Raw genomic sequence first — 27,296 nt, 5'->3', positions numbered from 1 at the left:
GTTTAGAGTATTATGTCCAAATAATTACAGTAAGCACAAAGAGGTCACGCCAGGACACAGGGGCGTTTTAACTTTTCACTATCAGTCTGCCATTTCGAAATTTCAAAATTTGGATTTAACGTGACTATGGATGAGTGCGATTTCAAATAAAGAACATAAACTAAAGAAGACATAAAGTGTCACGGAGGTTCCGAATTAAAACACACAGCTATAAATATCGTTTTCTTTAACAGGTTTTCCTCAAATAGGTTTTACTATTTGGAAATTGTATCGTAAATATCTCATCATGCCACGATTATCATGAGTTATTATTCTTATTATTATCATCATTATTATTATTAGTAGTAGTAGTAGTATTTGTATTTGTATTTAAGCACTCTCTAGCTCTAGCTAAATGACACTGACCAGAATTACAGTTCGAATTAATATGCGGAATAAATCAGTGCCTGGGAAACTTTTTTAAAGAGCCGTGGTTTCCGGGGACAGCGGAAGTTATATGTGTCTGCTGAATTCCGTCCGTGCGGGAGCAACAATCATATCCAAGATGGAGACCGTAAATGCTGGACATATAATGAGCTTAGCTGCTCTACAGAGGCAAGATCCATACATAAACAAATTGCTCGATGTTACCGGCCAGGTGGCTCTCTATAACTTCAACTCCAAGGCGAATGAGTGGGTAAGTTTGTAAGTAACGTACAGAGTTTTGCGGAAAGCCGTCAAAGCTATTTGACTTAGCATGCTAGAGTTTTGCGGAAAGCCGTCAAAGCTATATGACTTAGCATGCTAGCTGTTCTGTATAAACACAAAAATACAAAGAAATTTGATGATATTTGTGGAAGTGAACTTTATCCAGGTAATGCTTACACACATTGTGTTTTGCCACCACTGTCATTTTGATAATTTTTTTATTTATTTGTTTTAAATACCAATAAGCGTAATCTTTTATGCGCTAGCTATAGTTGTGCTAACAGCGTCCTTTGCTATTATTCAGCATGTTTATCGTTTCTGACTCACACCTTCACTTTTTGTTTTACAGGAGAAGACTGAAATCGAGGGCACCCTGTTTGTTTATGCAAGGTAAGCATGTGAGGCTTTTATAGTAATGTAACGCGTTGACCGCGAGGGCTTGTTTACTTGTTCTTACGTTTCACGCGCTGTCATTTGACGTGTTCTACGCACGTGTGCAGGCCTCAGTCTTTGTAAACAAACACGAATTAGATTGCGTGTGATTTTTATACGCTCACAGAACGAAAATCACACCCTGTTTAAACAGGAAAATAATAAGTAAAAGTTTTAGTAATTAATTCCACTTGAAGTGTAAAGACTTGTTTGATAAACAGCTTTAACACGCATCGTTGTTTTGAGGGCTGTTCATGTATTCATTTGAAAATAACGAAATGTTAGCAACCGATTTAATTGGTTATTGATTAATATGAATATCTTTCATAAAATTGAGAATTATGTAATTCTCTGAAATTCTCATTTACAAAATATATATATATAGTAAACGAGAATCCTCCAACCTACCTCCAAGCCTGAGGCCATGGTTCTCAGCTGGAAAAGGGTGGAGTGCTCCCTCCAGGTAAGGGATTATTTGCTGTTTGGATCTTGTACACAATTGAGGGGAGCGTGAAATTGACGGACTGATCGGGGCCACATCTGCAGCGATGCAGATGGTTTACAGATCAGCGGTGGTAAAGAAAGCAGAGTCCTAAAGGGAAACTTTCAATCTTACATCCCTACCTTCAGCCATTATCAGGAGCACTGGGTAGTGATCAAAGACAATGAGGTCTGTGCCAGTTTAGGCGACCACATACCACATGGCCAGAGAGCAGCAGCCAGGGTTTGAAAAATGGGATGAAAAGGCCAAACTGATCAGAAAATCAGTGAACTTTTTTTTTTTTAAATGTGTTAATTCTTTGTCATAAAAATTCATTCATGGATGACTAAAACTAATCGACACAGAGATATGTTATATCAGTGAGGTGATGTTTTATGTTTTTTGGCCCTGAAAGGTCTGCTTCCCCTCACCATGGCTTCACCATCATGAATCGACTGAGCACGGAGAACCTTGTAGAACCAATCAATAAAGACCTGGAGTTTCAGCTACAGGATCCATTCTTGCTCTACAGAAATGGCAACTGTGAGTGTTTTGTAGTCCAGTTACACAGAAACAGCAGATGTCATGTGCAGGAGATTCATATTTCTGTGTATGCTTGGACTAAAATTAGATGTGCTGCAGTACTTCACAGCTTCTTGAAGTTTGAGGGAACAAAAAAAACCCCACCATCCCAGAATATCAACCAATGTTTCTCAGCTACATAATATTTCTCTAGTACAATGTTTCTCCCATAATATAGTGCTGTATCACAAAAGGTAGTGTCGAAGAGAAACATTTACCATAGCTTTGAAAGGCTCTGCTTTAGACAAAAAGAAATGATAATTTGGGCAAGAAAAATCACACATTAACTGAAAAAAGTAAATATCCAAACAGACAGTAAACTTTTGACCTTTATCTAAATGTTACTGCACTCTTAGTATTTCATGAACTTTAAAAAAGAAAAATGTTGTGTTCAAAAAATTTCTGCATTCCTCTACCTGTAGGTTTTGTGTTAAGTTTGTTTGCTGCATTGGTTTTACATAATTTTTCCTGCTCAAAAGCAATAATGCCAGAACACATTAGTACCTTTGAAAATGCTGGACAGACACCTCCCCAGTGTTCTCTGGAACAGCTCTTCTCCCTTTTGCTTGAAGTCCTTCTTGTATCTTGGAGAATCAAGGAGGAAGACCTTGTCATTCATGGCCTCAGACTGGTCTGTCAAACCACACAGTATTCAGCTTTGTGTGGCCACAGTTTTCATTCTGTATTGGGCCAACAAACAAAAAAATTTGGGGCTCTAAGGGGTGAATTAGGCTTCTATTATATAAATATTTTTATGCCCGTTGCGGTTTTTCCTGATGGCTTATTCCAGTGAAATCGTCTAGCGTTAGGAAGAGAGTTCAGCAGGGAGTAGGATCAGATGAAAAGGCTGGAAATAAATCCTCAAATCCTCAGAAAGTAACTGACAGTGCTCCCACCGAGGTAATCTATCAAAAGTCTGAACAGAAGTTTCATTAAGGCAATGAACAAGGAGTTGGATTGTTTTCCCATTTGTTTGCTAATGAGAAAAAATAACATGGCCAGGCTCAGCGTCAGAGTGGACTGCTCCCCTTTAGGACTCGGCTTGCCTATCAGCCTGCCTGGTATGGAAGACATGATGTAATGTTTTTGTTGATATCCAAGTCAGAAGCTTTTCCAGGTGCTTCACAGGAGTCCGAGTGCTGCTGTTTTCATTTTAATTCCACAAAGTGTGTTAGGTTGCAGGCAGATAAAGTGGTTGAAGGTGTTCCTCAGGCTGTGAAGATGCTCGTCTGACAGCTGATGGTCACTGTAAGGCGGGTTAGAATAAACGGTCTTTGATCATTTGTTCCACACGAAGGTTTGCACTGCCCATTTGAACTTTTCAGTAAGATAAGTTATGGGCTGAGGAGCCTTTGTTTGTTCTCTGCCTGAAGTCTGTTTTGCTGTTTGTGATTGCTCTCTAGGTAGAGTTCAGGTTTGTGAGAGAAAGTGAGAGCAGGATGTAGATGATGCTCCTGAGACTCCTCTCTCCAATTAAAAATAATGAAGGCTGATATTGCTGAAAGATGATTGTTTGAAGAGCATAGAGTCGAACACAGAGAGGATGGATTCTTCAGAGGGATGTTAATGCTGCTCCAAGTGTGTTTGAAATCTCTTCTGCAGGCTGATGCGTGCACTCAAAGTTTCAGATGTCTGTTGCTGAGGTGTGTACTTGGACTTGTGCATACACCTGTTTACAACACTTTGTGTTCCCGTTGGTAGCAGGGGATGCTCCAGGGAGGCAAGCACTTGGGTTGCTAGGTTACCTCAGGCTTTAGAGGGAACTTGAATACACCAGTGTTTCATCACATAGACACACACAAAGCATGAGCAGCTTCATATAAAATTATTGTTTTTCATCAGAAACTGCAAATGTGCAGTTTGCTTGTTTTCCGTTTGGTGTCGGTGAATGCTGTGTTAGCTCTCCACAGATGAACAACTTCTTCTTTTTGTGTTTGATTGTTTTGTAACTTCACCGCTTTGGACTGTCAGATTCTCATTGATCCTAAGGTCCACTAATGTGCAGTCATGTACAGTGCTCATTTAGTGTTGTTTTCAGTGTTTTCTTGGATGGCTCAATTACGTTAAGTCACAAAGCTGACTAAATTAATAATTTTAAAAAGACTTAAAAATCATATAGTTACTTTAGCTGTATTTATGAAGGGTTGGGTTTGTTTTAAAGAGTTTTGTATAAACTGGTGTCTGCTGTCAGTGTTATTAAATGCATTATTTGTGTCTGTGTTTTTAACAGTGGGTATCTATAGTATTTGGTTCTATGACAAGAAGGATTGTCAACGCATCGCTCAGCTCATGGTCAAGTAAGTAGCCAGACATTTGATGGATGAAGTGGATGAAATTGGGCAAGGCTTTACGTTTGTCTGTTTTTTCCACTTATCAAGTTTGATTTGCATTTCCACATTGAATTACCATGTGTACTTTCTAGAAATGTGGAGGTCTGTTATGTTCACTAAATGCAGGGTTTAAAGAACTCCGCATATAAGATGCCATAAAGTTGATGCAATGTAAGGAGTTTTTAATACAGAATAATTAAAATTAAACAGAAATATAGGAGCCCCATGAAAAGCAAATCAGACCATGAACCAACCGTGCAGCGGGATATAAGATTCAGGCTCCACCTTAAAAGTAGGACTGCCATCTCCATCTTGCAAGATAAAAGGAGCAATCACGTCACTCTCAAGTTGACTACGGTGCAGTAAAGTGAAAAAAATCGAGGAACAACAGACTTTGTTTTGCTCAGGAGCATTGTAGAGCATTTCATTCATTCATTCTTATTTAGCAGGTCACACATATGCAACAGTAGTATGTATCCATCCATCCATCCATCCATCCATCCATCCATCCGTTTTCTTACGCTTATCCAGGGCCGGGTCGCGGGGGCTGCAGCCCAAGCAGAGAAGCCCAGACCTCCCTCTCCCCAGCCACCTCCTCCAGCTTATCTGGGGGAACACCAAAGCGTTCCCAGGCCAGCCGAGAGATATAATCTCTCCAGCGTGTCCTGGGTCTGCCTCTGGGCCTCCTCCCAGTGGGACATGCCCGGAAAACCGCGCCCGGGGGGCGTCCTTGACAGATGCCCGAACCATCTCAACTGGCTCCTTTCGATGTGGAGGAGCAGTGGCTCTACTCTGAGCCCCTCCCGAATGGCCGAACTTCTCACTCTATTTCTAAGGGAGAGGCCAGCCACCCTTCGGAGGAAGCCCATTTCTGCCGCTTGTATTCGCGATCTCATTCTTTCGGTCACTACCCACAGCTCGTGGCCACAGGTGAGGGTAGGGGCGTAGATCGACCGGTAAATTGAGAGCTTCGCTTTTACACTCAACTCTCTCTTCACCACAACAGACCGGTACAGCATCCGCACCACTGCAGCCGCTGCACCAATCCATCTGTTGATCTCCCGCTCCCTTCTCCCATCACTTGTGAACAAGACCCCAAGATACTTAAACTCCTCCACTTGGAGCAGGTTCTCGTCCCGGACCCAGAGTGGGCACTCCACCCTTTTTCGGCTGAGGACCATGGCCTCAGATTTGGAGGTGCCGATTCTCATTCCCACCGCTTCACACTCGGCTGCGAACCGTTCCAAGGCCAACAGTAGTAATGAAGTTTTAATGTTTTACTATTGTTTATCCTTACTGCCACCATCTTGGATTGTAAAGTCAGAGTTGGTGGGGCTTTTCTGATTATTCTCAGTGAAATCCAACTTGAGGAGGCATTCCATCTCAGAACTTAGGATTTCTGCTTTCCCATTTCAAATAAAATTCAGAATAAAAACGGTTCTGCTGGTGAGTCCCAACTCAACTAATAGATCAAAACAAAGAGCCAGGCACTTTGCTTCTTCTGACTTCCAGCCAGTCAGGCATAGGGATGAATCAGGGTGCAAGCAGGTTAATGACAATTATCAAAATAAACCGTGATCATGGGGCAAATGAGCTGTGCAACGATTGGTCCACTTAGGAAATCTGTTGATTTGTGCCAGCATTGTGCTCTTGTGAAGCAAAGATGCAATTTGTAAAGGCCTGAATTGTCTAGTTCATATTTTGGTTTTCGTTGCATGGTTTGTATAATTTGAGTAATTTCACTTTAAGAAAACAAAAACAAAGGAAGGTTGTTCAGTATATTAGCTCTGACCCCAACATCATCAGTACTTTATATCTGACAAAGCAAACAACAGTTATGTGTGCAGGCTATATGTCATGCTTTAACTCTGTGCCAGGATTGTGAAACAAGAAGCAGCCCATGCCCAGAAAAAGTCACCTGAGAGGGGAGAGCCGGGGAGAACCAATGGAGTCGCAGAAACCCGCAGCATCGATATCTTGGAGCTGCTCAGCAAAGCCAAGGAAGAATACCAGAGGGTGAGGTGGCAAACACGCAGTTAACGTAACATATGTTATCACACGAGTATGATCACCTGATGTATAACTATAGTGTTTGACAGGATTTGAGCCCTAATTTGTGGAAATTTTGACAACAAAAACAAAGTTGTGTGAATATCCATTAGGGCTGGGCGATATATCGAGTTTTTTAAAAATATCAATATATTTTTATACGAGATATAAGATGTGACAATATCCTTTATATCGATATAGTCTATGTTACGTTATAATTATAGTTGCGGAGCCGCAAGTTTGCCTCTCTTTCGTCCACTTTTGTCTTTACGCAACGTTACTCGACCTCGCCTCTCTCCTTCACTGAACACAACTCCCCTCCTTTCCCGTCGCTTCACCTGCAGGCAGCGACAAGATGAACACGGCAAATCTCCGTTAACGAGTTACTGCGCATCGCCCCGTGCGTGGGGCTGGACGGCGTCAACGTGTTAACGAGCTAACCACGCTAACACCATGCACGGCCTGAAGTCCTTTCATTTTCTCAAAAGTTGACAGCGCGCCTTATGTATGAATTCTGGTTGTGCTTGATGACCGCGAACCGATTTAATGTGGTACACAGCGCTCAGCAATCTGTCAAAAAATCTTTTAGTACGACTTTGCTAAGCTACGAGGCCGCACCGCTTGATGGATTGTCGGAGCATTACGGCTACCGAGGAGCCTCGCGTAGTAATACGTACTGTGCTTCAACGTAATATTACCGTATTGTGTGTGTATAAGAACCATATATGGCACCTGTTAAGAGACGTGGTTACAAAGAGGATTTCAAACTCCAGGCTGTCAGTCAGGCAGCTGTGAAATCTGTCTATGTTATTATGCTCAGCGTCTTTTAGTTTACATTTTGACTGCACAATTGTGAGCTCTTTGTTATGCACAAAAACAACATAGTTTTCTTTTATTTATGGAGCATTATTATTTAATAAATGCTCAATTTATTTTTGAGTATTTTTTTTTCATGTACATCTACGCTGTATGTTAATAAAAGTGCCTGTGTGACATCTGGGACACAGCTTTGACTAAGAACTCTCTTTTTGTTCTTACTTTATGGCTTTAAAAAAATATCGAGATATATATCTTATATCGTCATCCAGCTAAAAAATATCGAGATATGAATTTTGGGTCATATCGCCCAGCCCTAATATCCATATAAGTCATTACAGTGGTACATGACCTGGGTCTTTTTCAGGTGTCAGTTTAAGATAGAACAGTTCAATATAATCTAATGTTTTTATGTTTGTGCAATAATTGCAGTCCCAAGCAGGTGAAACAGATGTGTCCATTGAACAGACAGCAAAAGCAGCTGTCAGCACTACAGATCCCCACACCACACCGCAGCCTGAAAAGGTACAACACACACATAAAGCAATGATTTGAGCTCCAATTTTTGTTTATCTTTAAATGTTTGAAGCTTTGTCATTCTTGTCACTCCTACACATAGAAAGTGTGGAGGAGGACAGTTAGAAGGGGCAGGTTTTTATCCTTGTCACTCCATACATAGTTAGCATTTGGCAGCAGAGAATGCTGCAAGGAACATTGCAAACAGACGCCCAAATACGTGCCTTCAATTTATGTCACAGCCGTGAGTGCTGCTTGTGTTTTCTGCAGGGTTTGCATGCGGGGCTAAGATGAACTGAACAGTTTGGGGCAATCAATGTTAACTAAATGGAAAGGGAAATGGGCCATGTTGTGAATCAATCATATACCATTATTATATTGGATATATTATAACCCGTGTTTCCTGATACATTTCTAAGATATTTATCACAAGCAGTGGAGCTGAGTCATCTCCATGTTTACCAGGTCTAAGGATTGTCATTTTTACAGAAAAGTCTTCTTTTCATCCCATTAGCCACTTTTTTGTTTTCGCATTAAAATCCCAATAGTTACCCAAAAAAAGCCTCTGCTTACACTGTTTGCTGTTTGCAAAGCTCAATGATGACGACAGCTTAAACAGCTAAAATGGCACCAGAAGCAGCAGAGTGTAAGCTCCAGCTGATTAGCAACGGCAAAAACAAAACTTGCAGCCAACTATGTTGTCAAAATATGATAATCGTATAGCTTCCAACAAACTTTCATAATCTTACTTATTAAACAACCTGAATGATTAATACATGATCAAAATAGTTTTTGATTAGTTTTCTGTTACTTGATTTTTTTTTTTTTAGCTCCGCTGTATTTGAGATAATTGTTTCTTTACCCAACAGAGCTCTCACCCCGTGGTAAAGCAGATCACAGTGGAGGAGCTCTTTGGTTCGTCTCTCCCTAAGGACCCCTCTCTACCAACCATGCCCACACAGAGCAACACTGTTTCCAGCGACCCCTCCGCTGCCTACGTCCACAAACAACCGTATCCTGCTCCACCTCCACAAAGCACTCTCCTCATTCACCAACATGCAGCCCAAGACCCTGGTTCCAACCAGAGGAATCAAGCCCCCGGTCTGCTCCCTGCTCCATATGCACTACACCCAAGTCCTGTATTCCAGTCAGTGATCCAAAGGTCAGACCCCCAGCCACACTCCTCGGTGTCCCCACTCATAGTGCCTTCAGCTGCTCCCCCTGGTACCGCAGGACCTCCAACTGCTCAAACATCCTATATGGGTCAGGACATCCTCGCCACACTCAAACCGGCAGCGCCTTCTGTAAATTCAGACCACCACAAGCCCATCCTCGCACCTAACTTCCTGCCAAGCACATTGGTCCCACCCCACAGCTTCCGAGAGCCTATGGGAAAACCCCTTCTCCAACACGGAAAGGACATGGATGTTTTCTCTCAGTCTCCAAATCTGATTAAACAAATATCTGTGAGTTCAGCTAATTTTTTTTTTCTGGTAAATTTTAATCCAGTATGTTTGATCTTATTTCATTCTATGCTTTTCTTTCCTCTTTCAGGCTGTCCCAATGAGTCCAAGTCTTGCTGTTCCAGGATCAGAGGTTTCTGTGCTGCTGTCCCCCAGTGCCTTCCAGCAGTCCCTCAATAAGACACCGGCAGCAACGTCAATGGTCCCTCCTGCACCCACTGAGCCCACCTCAGCCTCTGGAGGAGCTAAAGAACCTGTAGCATCCCCCTGCAGTAAAGCACAGCTACAGGAGACTCTGATACACCTCATTAAGGTAAACTAGAAGCGTGAAGCATATAAAAGAAACTGTCAGCACTTCATAGCATGAGAAAAGTTAAAGCTAGTACTAATTACCCTAATTACTAATTATTTAAAGTTATGTATAACTTTAAATACCTTTTCCACACATACAATGGAACTAAAAATGGACCTTGTCTAAAATTGTTTAGTGTAGACAGTGGCAGGTCTGAGACGCCCACATTGACGTTCAGAGTTGGGTTCAGTCTTAGGTGTTCTTCCCAGAACTAAATAACCAACATTGTGCTTCCTGTGTACATAAACATGCGTGTGCCCAATGTGAATGGCCTTGTAGAATTATATTAATATGGATTATATACCGTATATAGAAAATAAATTAGTTCTTTTTTTTCTCATTTTTCTCATGTGTGAAGCCGTTGTCCATGCATTCTCTCTAACAGCCAGCAGGGGGCGACATTCTGGTTGCAGAAAGCTATATTAAACCATTCATGCTGTTTAACTGTTGCAAAATCCACACACTTAAGCAGTTTCTTTTTTTTTTTTCTTCTTCTTCTTCCTGCCCTGGTTTTCTAGAATGACCCAGACTTCCTTGGTGCCATTCATGATGCTTACCTGCAGAGCCTATCCAAGGACTTTGGCAACGTAAAACTATAGTCCTACTTCAGCCATCACCACTCTTTCAGTGCTCCGACCTCATCAGGATCAATAAAGAGACACACAAATAATGGAGAAGTTAAAAAAAAGTGGCGCAAACAGGTTTTCAACACACTGTACACCAAAAAAACCCTTCAAAACTAGTCTGTGTGCTAAAGGTTATTACAGCATGCACCGCACCGTCTAACCATCTGTTCCTGATGCTGAATACTTGTTTTGGATCTACCTTTTGTCAAAATCTATGAAAAGCAGAATTACTGTGGGAAAGACTAATGAGATAAATTTTCCCAGTTAAATCTTGATGTTTGTTTGTTTTTTTTTCCTTTTGAACTTTCTGAATGTGGTCAAACTTTATGGCTGGATAAAGTTTAGCTGTTGGTGTTTTGGTTTTTTGTTTTGTTTTGTTTTCTCTGGAGGACAGAACCACAGTGGAGCTTTGGGAACCTCAAACCCGCTGACCCTCAGGCAGATAGTTTTGCAGCTATACGAATCACAGGTGCTGCTTCTCTTACTCGTCACGTGTTTGGTGTTCTTACCATGAGCACACTTATACTGCGACTACTTGTGATGAGAAAGACCTCTGTGCTGGGGACCTGAGCTGTCCTGCTATGTGGCATTTAAGCAGAACCAATCTTTCCCCCTGTTTTGTTGTGTTTTTTTTTTTTCCTTCTACGTTTTGAAGCTGAGGAAGATGCTGAGCAGCCATTCCAGGCGTTTTGTGTTTGGCAGGCGTTTGTTGAGGAAGTTTTAAGCTCTCGTCCAGTGAAGATGAATAACTTCTATCGTTGTTTGGAGAAGAAGCACTTGGAGCCAAGAACTCAAACTAATCACCTATCCCTCTCAGCTGCTTTTATAATGTTACAGATGGTGATATGTTTATGACTCAGAAACGAGCTCCTTTGCTACCTTTGGTTTTTCCACAAGTCTCCTTACCCTTGCTTTGTCTACGTCCTTCCCCTTCTTTGTGTTGTCATCTCTCCTCCACCAGCTGACCTTGCAGTCGTGGATGTTCTCGGAGGGGAATGTGCAATAGGCGACAGTCGCAAAGCCTTTAGGGATACCAGCATTTTGGGATATCTTAGTCTGCTACTACAGAGCCTTTTGGGGTCTACAAGTGATTTATGTTTCGAGTATTAAGAGAAAAAAGAAAAAACAAAGCAGCAAATTTCGATTTCTGTTTCTTTTCGATCCTTTTAGCAGTAAAATGCTTAAACAGGTGGATCCAATGTGCTTTTTTTAGATAGCTTCAAACAAGCTGAGTTTCTACATTTACCCAGACTAACGCTGAAAACTTTCAACTACCTCTAGGCCCATCTACCCCCCCCCCCAAAGTATGTTTTTCCAAGCTGCAGTCAATAAGTTGAAGATGAAATAAACTCGGGTGTTTTTTGCAGTAAAAGGCTACTGCAGCACGTACCCATAAACCCTGCAGACTGCAGTGGAAGCAGGAGTAAACACATCCGTTTTCCTCGTGTACACCACTGAGTGGCTGCTGTTTGTGAGCAAAGAAAAAGAATAAATGTACGTCATGAAATCTGAGATCTAAAAAATATATATATTAATGAATTTTTCTCACAAAAATTTTCTATTTATACAAGAAAGGAAGAAAAAAAGATGTAAACGCATGAAAATAGAGGGTTTTCTGACCAGTGGTACAGTGATGTTCAGTAGTTGGGCCATTAATCCAGTTACTTAAACGACCAGTATACAAAGTCATTAATATCCAAACAGTGTATTTTTTAAATATTTGTGAGCAACAAGAAGAGCAGAGATTAATGCTTTGTATATATTATTTTTTATTTTGCGCCATGACTTCTTGCCTCGATTGTGAGATCACAGCTTGGTATTTGATATTTGAAGTTGTCTTTCTCATGCTTTCAGTACTTTTTTTGTAAGTTTTATTTTTATTTTTTTTATAATTTGGAAAAGTTTAAATTTCAAATGTGAAATAACGTCCGCATCCAGGGAGCAAATGGGATCGTTTGTTCATTTCATTACCATGTAAAAACTCATTTTTCATGTCAGAGATGGTTTTGCCAACACATTTTCTTTTTTTTTTCTTTGCATGTGTTGGTTAAATAAAGAATAATTGAAATGTTAGAGATTGTTTTTAATCCCGGTCACATATTTAAGATTTTAAGGTTATTTTACACGTCGGTCTAATTTATCTTATTGGCCCGCCATGTGGTTTTGAGAGTTTTTGCAAATAACACAAATTTTTCTAAGATTGATGTTATTGTGCGTAATTTGAATATTTTGTGATATTAAAGATTTGAAAGTAGTTGTTTGCTCTTGTTTTCTGCTTGGAGGAGTCAATGTTTTGGTGAGCAGTGAGAAGCTTCAGAACTTAAAGAGGAATGTGATTATTAGAATGGAAATTTGAGCCTCTTAACAAATTATTATTAATATTATTATTATGCATATTTCTAATTAAGCCCAAGTTTATGAAGACAATCATAACTAAGAGATCTCCGAGTCTTGAATGGTGCAGTTTTGTCTTTGACCACCAGATGTCACTAGTTGCTTACTTTAAACCCGCACCTACCCCACAGTAATCTGTTGTCACAGCCAACATCAAATTGTAATTAGTTGGTATCAGGTACATACAAGGTCGTATTTCTTCAGATAACTTAATCGGGTAGTAGTTCCGGGTATAAATGACAAATTGAATGCTGATTTTAAAAAAACCAACACGGCTCGCCTTTTCTCTTTTACTTTCCAGATCATCTGCAGGCAACAAAAGGGAAGATTCTTCAAGAGGAAATTGGGGGGGGGAAGGAAAACTGTCACACTAAATCAAACGTTAGAATAACTACGCAACGCAGGTTGTGCAGACCTTACCTGAATGCTTCTATGTCTCCTTTCCTTCATTAGGAACTGGGTGGTGATCTCTTCAGACTTTATTCTGGTGTAAAACATTTACAGAATGCACTCTCCTCTGATCATGACCCGAAAAAGCCCACTGTCCTTTCTTAAAGAGGTGTTATACGGTTCTTCAGTCTTTACACGTGGCATCAGTCACACATTACTGAAAGAGCTTCATTTTTTATTATCTTCATAGTATCATCACAACACGAGCCCAAATGTCAGCGCCTTAAGCTCCTGTTCAAATGTCAAGTGCATTGAATGTATGGGCTTAGTGGTGATGTTGGTCGAAGCTGTGTAAGAATGTGGACAGCAATGCTGCAGCTACAAGGAAAGTCCATTTGTATAAAATGAGAGCATCGGGGTCTATTTATAGAGCGGTGTGAACGCATTTTGCAGCCTGTATGGATGCATGAGATGAAACTCTCCTCAGTGCGACTTCACGATAAATAAAACTTTCCCGCTGTTTAAAAAATGACGAATACAAAAATCTGTCAGTATAAACTGATCCCGATGTGCATCACTTATTTTATAATATATATTTCATATATAATGTGCTCCCACTTTTTTGCACGCATTGTTTTGGTTTGCATAGTCGCTGTCTGTGCTTACAGAGCGTGGATATGCTGAACCTGAGCGTCCCTGATCAGAGTCTGTGTGCCGGCTTGCTGTGAGCGTTCACCCGCGCGTGTGGCCTTGGTTTTAGTCCAAAGCCTTCCTACTGTCGGTTCATGCGACAGTTTGGACTAACTGCAGGCTTCGTTTGGCCCTAGATTAGCCATATTCATAGGCTTCGCTTGCAAACACGCCCCCTCCCTCCCTCTGTCTCTGTGGTTAAACAGCGTTATCTCTTTTTAACCCCTGCCATCGTCCGCTGCGCTCTCCTCGCCTTTATTCTCAGAACAGTAGACCGGGGGGAACTTTTAACTCTTTTAACTCTATTTTACCGGCTTGCGTGTGAGTGAGTGTGCTTCTCTTCGGTTCACCGGCCAGATGGAGGACTATCATAAACCGGACCAGCAGACGGTGCAGGCGCTCAGGAACATCGCCACCCGACTCCGGATCAACTCCATCAAGGCGACAACTGCAGCGGGCAGCGGGTAAGATGGTTAAACCGAGCAGGAGACGCGTGACAGCAGAAAACGTGGTTTTATGCACGTCGTTTTTATCCGTTTAAATATCGATGTGTGATTTCTTTCATTTATGAGGACCTGCTTCAGGGAAGCGCATCGTAATTACACATGAACTGGTCGGAGAACACAGTAACGTCTGTTTTAACGTGTCAAATAGTCAAACTGTGTATTTAAAATATTGTAAATCTGTCTCTGTGTGTGACGTGCCTAAACTTTTTTAAAGCATTTCAGTTATTTACCTGTGCGTATAGTTAGTTTTATACCAGAGTCTGTGCGCAATTTACGCAAAAGCAAGGACGGTTGGGCAAGTTCATGTACATACGTATACATACATGCTGCGAGCAATATCCTGACAGAAAATATAGTCTTAATGTATTTAATTATATGTTGTGCCCTTTCAAAATAATAAAACATGTTTATTATTTTAGCCGTTTGGATCGAGCTTGCTGCAGGTGCACTGGTGTTCCACTCCTCTTGTCCTCCGAGATCACTTACGCAACACACACATACAACTCACGCCGGACAGTTGCTTTATGTGGCCACTGCTACGGCTCATGGGTCGATGTGTTGTGCGGCAGCAGAGCAGAGAGCCGCTCAGTGCGCAAACATGCTTCTGCAGCGCCTGCGTGCCCCGACGGAAACGGTTAAGAGGCAAAAGCGAATAACAACGTCCAGTGTGCACTTTCTAAGTCGCGATGACAAATATGCTGTCATGATAGAAAATACAATGATCTGGAAAATAAATCGGACTTTTCATTATTGGTGACTTTTTTTTTTTTTTATCGAGAAATAAATAAATTGTTTCTTTTCTTTTGTTCTCGGTCAGTGCACAGACTTCAATGATTTGCTTCCAACATGAAGCTCCTCTCTTTCTAGTGGAGATGCAGTTAGTGAGTTACACATTGAATGGTTTGTACTATGTGCGCCCAGAGGACTGAAGGAGCAGTGTAGGAGCTATTGTATATGTGCTTACTGTTGTGTGACCTTGATGATAGCGTGATGGCCTTACATAACTCCCCAAATACTGAGGGTCTGGCTTTAATTAACCCACTGAATGTGCACTGACGGGATGAACCGGACAGTTAAACTCAATTTCTAATGTCATTTTGCCCCTGCACCTATTTTGTTGCAGTCACCCCACATCATGCAGCAGCGTGGCAGAGATCATGTCCGTGCTTTTCTTTCATTCCATGAAATACCGACCCGAAGACCCACGTAACCCCAACAATGACCGGTTTGTCCTCTCTAAGGTAATGCGCACACATCCATAATGGTTGTAGATGTTATTTAAAAGCATCAACACACAGGGGGAGGTTGAACTGAGTCAAATAATATGCATGTGCTTGAGTGTATATATATGATTTTGATATAGCATGTGTCTAAATAACTCATATAAGGCTCTAGCATATATATTACAATGCTACAAAATTAGTGCAGTCATCTGTGTTCCCTCTGTTCAGTTATCTGATCAATGAGCTCTGAAAACTTTGCCTCCTCAGGGTCACGCAGCCCCGGTGCTGTATGCTGTGTGGGCAGAGACGGGCTACCTGAAGGAGAATGAGCTTCTCAACCTCCGCAAGGTCGACTCAATCCTGGAGGGACATCCTGTGCCGGTGAGGCAACATTGAAACCTGCAAGAAGTTTAAGGCTTTGAGAGTCACTACCATGAATCAGGAATATTTTAAAACCTTTATGCTGCCTTCATGGTTTCCTTTCATGCTTTCTTTGGAGTTGAGAGAGAAGTATTTGTCATGTTTTCACACTGAAGTTGATACGTCTCACACTGCACTAAATGCACACGAACAGAGTGAGATATATTGAAAAGTTAAGTAAAATCTTATATATGCTATGCTTTCCGACTTTTCTGTTAAATACTGCATAGTTTATGGACAAGTTTGTGAATAAGAACATTACAGTATCCTTGCTGCACACGAGACGTGGACACGCTTCCATAGATAACAGCAAAGCATCTGTAGGCAGAGACAGCGAGACAAAGCTGCGCCTGTGTGACAGAGATGCTCTGTCGTCTGCTGCAAACGTCAGTGACACTTTGTCCACATAAACCCAGAAATTGGCGCACTGTAAGATCCAGACCATAGCTGCTGTTCCAACAGTTTCACTGCTGCTGCTTTTATGATCCATTTAGAAATGAAAAACAATCCATCTGCTGTTGCTTGCTTAGCTCAAGCTGGAGTGAGTAATGTGCTTTTTTTTTTATGTGTGTGTGTGTGGATGCAGAAGCAGCAGTTTGTGGATGTGGCCACGGGATCTCTTGGTCAGGGGCTGGGAGCCGCGTGTGGAATGGCTTACACTGGAAAATACTTTGACAAGGCCAGGTAACACAAACAAAGTCACACTCACGCGTATAAACGCGTATTTTGGGGGGTGGGGGGCGTGCACATTTCTGCAGAAGTGCAGCAGCCCAGTTTGCATCTGCACACATTAAGATGGACTGTATGAAATTATGCATGACATAATGTACGCTGCAGCGAGCTGCACAGACATGTGACATTTCTGCCTGGAGCTTGGGAATAAAATGCTCTCTGACAGGCTTGGTCTGTGCTGACATTTAGGCAGTCACTTAGAGCTTATGAGAGGCGACCTTCATCCTGTTTTACCTTCACGTCAGGATTAATGGTGCTGGATGAAATCAGTGGCAGTGAGCTCAGAGTTGAATGCATATAAAAAGTTTTATGTTTGTTAAAACAGTGTACTCTTTTTTTTTTTCCAATTTCTTTTAACATCATTCTTCACAATTCAAATGTAGTTTCATCTCAGTGTTTTGACAGCAATGCAGCTCCTACTCAGCTGAATTTCAGCTGATTGAACTCGCTCCACGTTTGTCTCCTTTGTTCTTGCGTGGTCTGGAAAATCCCCGGCCGTTTCTGTCTGACAATAGACGTTTAGAGCCGTGTAGCCTGTAGCATGCTGGATTCACGTTTTCAAAAATTGTTATGATTTTTTTTTTTTTTACGCATCCGAGCTGAAAGTTGACTTTCAGAATGATATTTGGTACATTTGATTGCGAGCCGAGCAGAATGTGATTGCTTGAAAGGCAGCTTTGGGGTTTTTTTTGCTGTTTTGCAGGGAGTGCTGCACTTGCACTCAGTGTTGGCTGTCCTTCATATCTCTCTCACTCTCTTTGCATTCTATGTGCACTCAATTGTTTCTGCTCTAATAATCACACACGCAAAAGCACAGTTCTCCCTCATCTCCCTGCCTCACCCATTTCCCTCACCAACTCTTAAAAAAAATATGATGAAATCTTATATTGTGCTGCTATCTACCTGGGTTCCACTGTGCATTCAGACAATAATAATGCATGGACCATGCGTGTTTGCATGGTGCATGCAGTAACAACACACGTAACAACAACTACTGGCTGCCGGCTGCGTCACTGGTTTCATAATATGATCTGAACCCAGAACCTTTGAATAGCAACTGCATCAATGCCACTTGTGGATACTCTCACACAATAACCTGCAGGATCAAGTAAGGAAAGCATGTGTGTGAGAGGTATCACCTTGTCTAAGTCTGTTATTCACACCTACAAACACTGGATGAAGGAAGGTGTAACACAGACACACACACACCTTCTAAGGGAGTCCAACTACAGGAGTAAAGGGATTACTCCTGTAGTTGGACCAGTTATATTATTTGAAGACTACTGTGAACACGAGCGCATATGTGTGTCTTAGAATATGTTTCGACGATCACCACCTGGAGCTTTTATCACTGAGTTTTACATTTTTGACCCCCTGTTTGAGGACTCTTGAGGCTGTTTGTTTTGGGTCATTGTCATATTTCAGCGTTAGTTTGGAAATGCAGACCACCTCCCTGATTTTGTGTAATTCACAACAATCTATCTCGTGTTAACTCAGAAATAAACGTACAGACAGTTGATTACATAATTTCAAGGAAAGATACACTACAGAATAGTATGTGATTTGGTTATGTTCAAAGATTTTTTTAACATTTCATCAAGGTTAATAAACAGCTTTTTGCTCTTTCTTTCTTTGTATTACTGTAGGGTCTTTACCTTACAATATAAAGCACCTTGAGCTAACTGTTGTTGTGATTTGGCGCTGTATAAATAAAATTGAATTTGAATACTATCCGTTTATACGCTTTATTGGTTTTTCTGTTGTCCTTTCCCTCCAATCTAAAGTCTCTACCTCTTTTCTCTCCAGTCCCACCTCTGTGGAATTCCCCTCTTCTTCCTTTCTTTGTGTGTCGTGTGGTTTTTGGGGTTTTTTCCTCTGCGGTCGGAGTTGGAATGCGTGGTGTAATTCGCCGTGTCTCGGCCTATCTTCCAGTTTTAATGAGAACGTGTCTATTTGACTGGAAAGCTGTCAGGAGTTGTTACGCCACAGAAGCAGCTACTGAGGATGATCAGAGCGTGGTGGGGATAAGGATTGGGGGAGGGATCTGTTTTTGTCTGTCTGTGTGTTTAGGTGTCATGGTCAGCTGTGACATCATGCCATTACAGGGGGGCATCAGATTATGGGAGGACGTGAAAGGACAGGAAAATGGAGCTGATATGAAAAATAACTAATTTCTCTTTCCCCGGTCTCTGTTTGTAGCTATCGGGTGTTCTGCCTGTTGGGTGACGGAGAGCTGTCAGAAGGCTCGGTGTGGGAGGCCATGGCCTTCGCCTCGTACTACCAGCTAGACAACTTGGTAGCCATCCTGGACATTAATCGACTGGGTCAGAGTGACCCGACTCCCCTGCAGCATCATGTGGAGAAATACCAGCGGCGCTGCGAGTCCTTTGGGTGAGCCAGGGGGAAGTCAAAAACTATCTGAGTGGGTTATTTAGTGCTTCAGTAACTGCTTAAGGAGTCATTCCAAGAACCGTTAATCAAACTCAGCTTCAGTCATTTATTTATAAAATAAAGTGCACTTGTTCTTTAATGAATATGTAAGATTTGCTGCTCAAAATTAGTTTTTTATATTTTGACTCGAGCATAAGCACATGTAATGTTTGACTTTATCTGTTTCCCCAGCTGGCACGCCATCATAGTAGATGGCCACAGTGTGGAGGAGTTGTGTAAGGTGCTGAGTCAACCACGCCACCAGCCACTTGCCATTATCGCCAAGACCATCAAGGGCAAGGGCATCCCAGGTATAGCAACTATGCAGACAGTGGTTCAGAGTGCTCAAATATCAGTATTTTGTACTGTAATGAGCACCAGTTTGCTCTTCCTACTGAATAAATAAAGGTTGTTTAATCATTCCTTAAAGCATGCAGATAAATTGTTAAGTTTTACTGCAAGGTTTAACATTTAAGATGTGTTTAAAAAGTGCTCTAAAATCCTTTTTTTTAAAGACTGGGTAAAATGTGGCATCTGACTGGGAATATTAGATCTGTCTGAAGTTTTCTGAACTGCCCCAAGCACCCACTGTGAGTGCACAGAGGCCTTAACCCCCCATAATCCAGGTAGCGCTTCGGTGCTTTAGCTGCTGCAGCTCCATAATCCCTCAGAATGTGTAGGATACACTCCCTACAACAGCCCATTGTACTTGTGTTGTGATAAGCTAAGTTGGAGTGTGTGCGACTGACTGCATGTGTTTGTTGGGGAGAAAGAGACAGTTGTTATAAGAGGGTCTTTGTGTACAGAAGAGTGGACCAGAAATCTTCAGTGTTGTTGCAACCCTGTGGCCTCTTGGCCTTAACCCTTGACCTCTGCTACAGGCTGTTGTGACCCACTGGTGTGGAACATTGTTATGAGTGTGACAGCATGTGCACCTGCATGAATGTGGAGGGCATACGCTTGCAAGACGTGGACAAATTGGTTCAGTTAAAGAAAGAAAACTGAACAATGGTCGCTTAAATAACTTGAAACTGACAAAAGTAACAATAAATAGAAATTTACTGAAAATTAACAAATTTAAAAGGTCAAGGTACATCAGTGTCAGCTAGCACCATTCTTCGCTGTTTGATCTAAAGTGGTTTTAATGAAAGATGACCGAGGAGGACACCGCTGCTGAAAACAAATCATTTGTAATTTGTCAAAATGCGTATTGATGAGTCATGAAATTTCAAGACTATGGCGGCATGAGCCAAATGTGCTGCCCAGCATCAGGAAGCTTATGGATTCTCTGACAGAATAATGAACCAAAACACTCAGCCTAAAAGACCCAGTGTTCTGAAGTGACCCAAAACCTGCGGAACATCTGTTGAAGATGCAATGCAATGCAAAGCGATGCCATTTTTGTGAGTCTTTAACACTTCAACAGTGTGTTTTTCCCTAAATTAATAAATTGCATTTTTATGTTGGGTTCACGCATGATTCTGTGTTAGCCCAGTGCTGACCTATCCGGGGTGTACCCTGGGTCTTGAGGGTCTTGTGACAAGAAGAAGAAGATGGATAGATCAAAATATTTAAATGTTAAACTTTGATTAGCTGTTTGAAAGATCACTTGCTTCTGTTGGTCAAAAGAATAGATGCTCAGCGGATACTTAGGCGCGTCTTTGTCTTTCAGCGGCTGAGGATAAAATGGGCTGGCATGGTAAACCCCTGCCCAAGGACATGGCAGAGAGCGTGATCAAGGAGCTGCAGAACCGTATCATCAGCTGCAACAAGCGCCTCTATCCTGCTCCCCCCAATGAGGACACATCCCCTGTTAGCCTCCGCAACATCCGCATGCCGAGTGCACCCAGCTACAAACCTGGAGATAAGGTAGGATCAGTGGTAGCAGACAATCCACCCTCACTTGTCTTTAAAAGTAATTTTTAGCCGTTCATAACATTAGATCAAAGAAGTAAATAAAATCTTTTTGCTATTTTTAAAAATAAAAACTTGAGCCGAGCGTACTTTATTGAATCTGTTTTCTCCCCGTGTGATCAGATCGCTACAAGGAAGGCGTACGGCGTAGCTCTGGCCAAGCTGGGGCGTTACAACGAGCGTGTGGTGGTTCTGGATGGAGACACCAAGAACTCCACCTTCTCTGAGCTCTTTAAAAATGAACACCCCAACCGTTACGTGGAATGCTACATTGCAGAGCAAAACATGGTGAGGATGGTTCGCAGCAAGAGAGCTGGAGAAAGTTTCACAGGAGAAGCTAAAGTATGAAGAAGTATGAGAAGGCCAGCATGTTACTAAAACAAAATAGACTTAAGATTCAAACGTTGATGTATAGAGTGGCAAAAGATGTCCATCAGCACCTGACTGAAGCTATTACATGTACACAAAGTGTTTTGTATAAGGTTTTTCCATTTATCTTCTATTTTCCATTGGGGCACAGTTTGCTTACTAGATGTTTTTGATGTGTTGCTGTCCTTCGAGGAGCCTTAACATCAAACGTCCAATGTTTACTGTTCCTGATCATTATCAACCATTTCTTGGATCCTTCCAGGAAACAATTTTCACCAGTTTTCTAAATGAAGAAATGTATCATCATGATTTCACGTGAAACGTAATATTCAGTATACTCCGTAGCACCTTCACAAAGGTGATGACCTATGCTGCATCTATGCTAGCAGCTCTGTGAGGCTCTGCTTTATTCACACTAATTACAAAGTATATTGGAAACTGTAACTATATAGTGCTCGACTTCTTTAAAGCAAAAAAAAAAAACCCTCAGAGATAAAATATGCTGAACTGCATTACTTTCTTAACGCCTCTCTTCTCTCCTGCAGGTGAGCGTGGCGATCGGTTGTGGTGTACGAGACCGTAACGTGGTGTTCGCCAGCACCTTCGCCACCTTCTTTACCCGCGCTTATGACCAGCTCCGCATGGCCGCCATCTCCGAGAGCAACATCAACCTCTGTGGCTCCCACTGCGGTGTCTCCATCGGTCAGTTACCATCTTCCCTTTTGTGTTATGTCTTCACCATTGTGAAGAGTGCCCAGTGTTTGGTTTATTATCATTTCACACCACACAGTCAATACTGAAAAGACAGATTCCACTGAGCAAAACAGTCGCATCCGCTTTGATTCTGGACCTGTGGAAAGAAGTCGCTGTTTCTCAAATTTCCATATTTTTCTCAAGTTTAGTTTGGGACACTTTTGATTTTGGAACGAATCCACCCACTGAATCATCATCGGACTTGTAGTGGTGAAAAATATGAAGTTACTGTTTTTGCATGTTGCTCCTGTTCCAGTATCGCGGCACTGGTTTGAAGCTCTCTTCCTTTTTTAATTGGTTTTGAACCCCATAAATACTAAACCTTTGCTTCCATCTTCCTCTGTGTTATTGTGTTGTTCACATTCTCTCCTGGTATCAGCACTCCTCCTGTCCTTCCTCTCTGTCTCTGCGTCATGGAGGTGATGACAGAGCAGACTGAATCTCTGTCACCTCTTCCTCCCCCTCCTCTTTCTTCTTCTCCTCCTCCTCTTCAGGTACACTGCATGTCCACATGTCCACCGTTGCAGACTGAATGACATTGTCTGTTTCTTGTTGCTGATGTGTGTGTGTGTGTGTGTGTGTGTGTGTGTGTGTGTGTGTGTGTGTGTGTGTGTGTGTGTGTGTGTGTGTGTGTGTGTGTGTGTGTGTGTGCATATTTAGGTGAGGATGGACCCTCTCAGATGGGTCTGGAGGATCTGGCCATGTTCAGAGCCATTCCTGCAGCAACTGTCTTCTACCCAAGTGACGGTGTTTCCACTGAGAAAGCTGTGGAGCTTGCCGCCAACACAAAGGTACTCATAATGATTTTTGATAACGGGAAAAAGAAAGAAAAATATTAAGTACTTAAGATTAAGTATCTTAAAAGTAGCGATTCATTTTGATGCTTTCTGATTTGTTCTAGGGTTTGTGTTTTATCCGGACAAGCCGCCCAGAGAACAACATCATTTACAACTGCAACGAAGACTTCCATGTCGGACAGGCTAAGGTTTGTTGCTGCATTTTAATCAAAATGTTGCTCTATGCTCTAAATAAAATCTGTTTATTGTTCTACTTTTGCTGATCTGCTTAGACTCTGTGCACATTTTCTTCTGGAGTAGAAACAAACAAAGACAAATGTAGAGTTTCCCTTCGCACACAGGTTGTATATAAAACCAATGATGATTATGTGACTGTGGTTGGAGCGGGAGTGACCCTCCATGAGGCTCTGGCTGCTGCTGAAATGCTGAAGAAAGGTATGAAGAAATAAGAAAAAAAAAAAGATAAAGCTGACCTGTGACATAAAACAGTGCAAAAACTATTTTTGCTTCATTGCTTCTTTTTGTAATTACATTTTTAAAGACACTGTTTCATATTCAACTTCCTCTTTTGCCGTTCAGAGAGAATAAACATTCGTGTGATTGATCCATTCACCATAAAACCCCTGGACTCCAAGACCATCATCGACAACGCCAGGGCCACCAGAGGACGCATTATAACAGTGGAGGACCACTACTATGAAGGTGAGGAGTCTGCACAGCACCCCCAAGTGAAAATGAACAAATGCTGTATATAAAAGATGGCCAGAAGCTGTGTGTTGAAAATAAAAATCAAGCGCAATAAACCTGGTCTAATAGCCAGCAGGGGGCACCGACTCTGTCTGGGAAAACGATGCTAAGGAGTCTGCTAAGAAGAAAAATGACTGCTGCTTACTTCATTTAGGACCACAGTAAAAGTTTTCATGATCGGTTTGTTGTCTGAACTACTGGTTCAGTGTATTTTTTAATGCAGCATGAGATTCGTTTTGTTTTGTTTTTTGGGGGGTGGGTTCAGTTTAAAGTCAAATAGACAATAAAGTGGGTATCATATAGGGTGTGGGCTCCTGGTGTCTGGCACGTTTCTCAGCCAGGTCTGCCTCACACTTACCCGGGGATGCTCAGGATGTCTCCTGAACATCTCCAGGTGACATCCTGTAGGCATGCTCTACTGAGAGGGGACACCGGGACACAGAGACATCACACCTCTTGCTCACCTTCCCCACAGGAGAGCTGGAGGAAGAAAAGGTTTGTCAATGGAAGGTCTGGCAACACTGCCTGGGCTGCTGGTTGGCTGATTGGATGGGAACGGCAAACATGTCAAAGTCAAGGATTAAAAAATGAATGAGTATCATCACAGTGGTTACATCAATCTATTAAAGACAAGCTACAGAAATTAATTTCAAGACAAAAAACAGCAAAATAATTTAGGGGCAGGACTCTCTCTCTGTATACTCTCTAATGGTTTCCTGACCTCTCTACTGTCCTGTCAATAAAGGCTAAAAGCCTAAACTAAATACATTAAAACAAAAAAAACATAACTTAATCCAAGAAGTTGTATATTTCCTTCTACACAAAAATGGAAAAAAAGACATTTGTAAATTTAAACGAGTATCTGAATTTAAAATTAGTTTGCAAGGTGTTGCAATAAAACTTATATATGTAGAATATTTTATTATTATATCTAAAACATGCTGATTATTTTTTGACCGTTTTATATTCCTGTTTGGTCAAAGTGACATTAGTCTGGCAGCAGCAGGAGAGATTTAAGTAACAGGCATACAAGGGATTGTTATGCAGCTGCTTGCGTGTCTGCACTGCTTGTGTATCAGCTCATGAATAAAAAAGCCCTGAGCAGCAAAGGACAGACGTCTGTGTACAGACGGAGAAGCTCTTAGGTGGAGAGAGAAGAAGGGCCTGAGGAAGGGAGGAAAAAGACAGAAATATGGGATACAGAACGTCGCAGAGAACTAAGGTGCATGTTGTAGCGGTAAAGAGAGAGGCGTACGCTAAGGAAAAGGTAAAACAGATATTTTTAAAAATGTTTGTTGGGGGGAGGGAGGGAGGACAGAGGGTGGAAGTGGAAGAGCCTGTCAGGATTTCTTAATTTCATCTCCGGCCTTTGGGCTCTCAGTGACCTACATACAGTACCAGCATGACAAAAAAAAAAAAAAAACAAGCATCCAATTTTTGCTTTTTCCTTTGTCTCCTCTCAGCCACTGTGTGTGTTTCTGTGAGCCTAAATTTAGCGGTTTGTTTTTCCTTCTTTGAGAGAACTTCTGTCTGTGAAAGAGACAGCACCCATTTGATTGCACACACTTTAAAATTCATATATGTATAATAGGTTGCATGCAACTGGAAATCTTAAAGATTGTTGCCTGTCCAGGTAGGCCAGAGATGTTTTAGTTCAATAAAGTGCGGTGACTTTTTCCGTCAGGTACCTCTTAATGGCCAGCATAAAAAAGGAAGTAACTGCACGTATTACTTACACACCTGACTATATTCAGCCTTCAGATCGCATTCCTAAAGGGAATGAACGTGTGACAGGAGAGGAGTGAGAAAACAGAGGGAGGGTGGCGCCAGTCCTGTCAGCACACATTACATCTCTGCTGAGCGTAATCGCTCATGGAGGTGTAGATAGATTAAATATGACAGAAGGGTGAAAGACACTCGGAAAGATGCCAAGCAACTTAGAAACTTGATATTTGGACGAACTACCCGTTAATCGATAGTCTTGTCTGCTCTGTATTCTGATTCCTCAGGTGGTCTAGGTGAAGCAGTGTGTTCGGCGGTGGTGAATGAGACCGGCTTCACCGTCCACCGCCTGGCAGTCTCCCAAGTGCCCCGGAGCGGTAAGCCCCACGAGCTACTCCGAATCTTTGGCATAGACCGTGACGCCATCGCTCAAGCGGTCCGTAAGATGCTCAGCAGCTCAGCCAACGCCAAGTAGGAAGGCTGCAGGAGTGACAGCAGCGGGAACAACATGGTAACTGACTCCGTGGTTAACTGGTTACCTCCACGGAGGCACCAAACAAACAAAGTAAACCAACATGGGGGGAGGGATAGCACGACTGGCCCACTCACGCTCTCCTCCTCATAAACCAATTGGAGGCATTCGTTTAAAGCAAAACAAAAAAAAGAAGGTAACATGATTTCTCTCTGTCATCAATGTTGTCTGACACCCCCGCCCCAGAATTTTACCCTATCACTTTGTGAGTTCAGTAAACACACTTCCCACCCCTTAAACTCACCCATCCCCACACCTCCACCCTCTAGTTCCTTCCTACCTCTCAAAGAAAGTTCTGGTGCTGCTGTAGTGTCTCAGTGAAAGAAGTGAACGTGGTTTGGAGTGACGTCAAGTCTTTATCGTTTTTTCTGTGGAACCCCCTCTCACTTCTTGGGCTCAGCGATATGAGCATCTGCACCCAGTACAACTTTGTAAAGTCCCACCCGACATGAGCAAAGCAGGGTGTGGAGAAACTCTGGTTTGGTCTGTTTTGAGCACTGACTGTTTTTAACCTGTTTTGACTTGGATAGGACTGTTTCACACCAATAAAGGGATGGTTACTTCACGGTACTTGTGTCTGAGGTCTTTCTTTTCGGTTTCGGTCATGGCACGAAGCAAGGATCACAAGCATCTTTTAAGTTTGAAGTCAAAATCCTCCTGTTTTCTTATCTGCAAGTGGCAAATTCAATCACACAGTGAAGTATTTCAAGCCAACTAGTTGCTAGTGTGACCATAAAATGCAGAAATATCAGGTTAATAAATGGAATAGAGTCAATTATATTAGATGGATTGATGTCGCTAAGCAGGATTTTGTGTCCATCTGTCTGAACTCTCACTGTCTGATTCAGTTTCCCAAATTGCCCTGCAATGATGCTTTGTATTAAACATAATATGAGGAAAAAAACAGGGTCTCAGTATTGGTCCTGTCCTGTCTAAATTTGTCCTTCTTTCGCTTCTCTTTCCCCTCTTCCTGTTAAAATGAAGTTCTTCCTTCCCACTGTCACCAAGTGCCTTCTCATATGGGAAATAGGAAATGCTGGGGCTTTCTGAGACTGTTGTGATTTAGTGCTTTATTAAAGTGAATTACCATCACTGTCATACTTTAATACAAGAAACCATCATTCATTTTATTAGCAATAGCCCTGCTGTTACTGCTATGAAAATGTATTTTCTTAAAAAACTTATAGTTTAACTTTGTATGTGCGTTAATTTGCTGAATGGTGGTCACTGTGGCCTCAAGCAATCAAATAATTGCTTTAAACTAAATCTTTCAATTATGAAGCAGTCAAATTAAAGTGTTCTGGTGACTGGCTGTAGGATCACACAATCTCACAACTACTGTG

General features: G+C 41.9%; 2 protein-coding genes across 2 annotated transcripts; both read left to right on the top strand.

The window, feature by feature from the left end:
• Positions 1 to 495: 495 nt before the first annotated feature.
• dcp1a (decapping mRNA 1A) lies at positions 496 to 12,509 on the top strand. The gene is made up of 9 exons (XM_063464684.1): positions 496 to 676; positions 1,037 to 1,077; positions 2,016 to 2,143; positions 4,413 to 4,479; positions 6,390 to 6,528; positions 7,810 to 7,902; positions 8,763 to 9,359; positions 9,448 to 9,669; positions 10,227 to 12,509. Exons 1-9 carry the CDS (start codon positions 497 to 499, stop codon positions 10,305 to 10,307), a joined length of 1,548 nt encoding a protein of 515 aa, XP_063320754.1. The 5' UTR covers position 496; the 3' UTR covers positions 10,308 to 12,509.
• A 1,345-nt stretch (positions 12,510 to 13,854) lies between these two features.
• Positions 13,855 to 26,518, top strand: LOC134618676 (transketolase-like). Its single transcript, XM_063464176.1, has 14 exons — positions 13,855 to 14,272; positions 15,438 to 15,555; positions 15,805 to 15,918; positions 16,544 to 16,641; positions 18,889 to 19,080; positions 19,312 to 19,430; positions 20,792 to 20,988; positions 21,157 to 21,321; positions 21,948 to 22,104; positions 22,816 to 22,946; positions 23,057 to 23,140; positions 23,294 to 23,387; positions 23,532 to 23,654; positions 25,709 to 26,518. The coding sequence occupies exons 1-14, from the start codon at positions 14,166 to 14,168 to the stop codon at positions 25,894 to 25,896; spliced, it is 1,887 nt and encodes a 628-aa protein (XP_063320246.1). The 5' UTR covers positions 13,855 to 14,165; the 3' UTR covers positions 25,897 to 26,518.
• Positions 26,519 to 27,296: the final 778 nt, after the last annotated feature.

The sequence above is a fragment of the Pelmatolapia mariae genome, linkage group LG20 (genome assembly GCF_036321145.2).
Source record: "Pelmatolapia mariae isolate MD_Pm_ZW linkage group LG20, Pm_UMD_F_2, whole genome shotgun sequence".
Lineage (NCBI taxonomy): Eukaryota > Metazoa > Chordata > Actinopteri > Cichliformes > Cichlidae > Pelmatolapia > Pelmatolapia mariae.
This window is presented reverse-complemented; position numbering and strand designations above follow the sequence as displayed.

Coding starts and splice junctions, on each gene's coding strand:
- dcp1a (XM_063464684.1), top strand. CDS start 497: ATGTGTCTGCTGAATTCCGTCCGTGCGGGAGCAACAATCATATCCAAG. Junction 2,144..4,412: donor GCTCTACAGAAATGGCAACT/GTGAGTGTTTTG, acceptor TGTTTTTAACAG/TGGGTATCTATAGTATTTGG. Junction 9,360..9,447: donor ATCTGATTAAACAAATATCT/GTGAGTTCAGCT, acceptor TTCCTCTTTCAG/GCTGTCCCAATGAGTCCAAG.
- LOC134618676 (XM_063464176.1), top strand. CDS start 14,166: ATGGAGGACTATCATAAACCGGACCAGCAGACGGTGCAGGCGCTCAGG. Junction 19,431..20,791: donor CAAGGGCAAGGGCATCCCAG/GTATAGCAACTA, acceptor TTTGTCTTTCAG/CGGCTGAGGATAAAATGGGC. Junction 23,655..25,708: donor GGAGGACCACTACTATGAAG/GTGAGGAGTCTG, acceptor CTGATTCCTCAG/GTGGTCTAGGTGAAGCAGTG.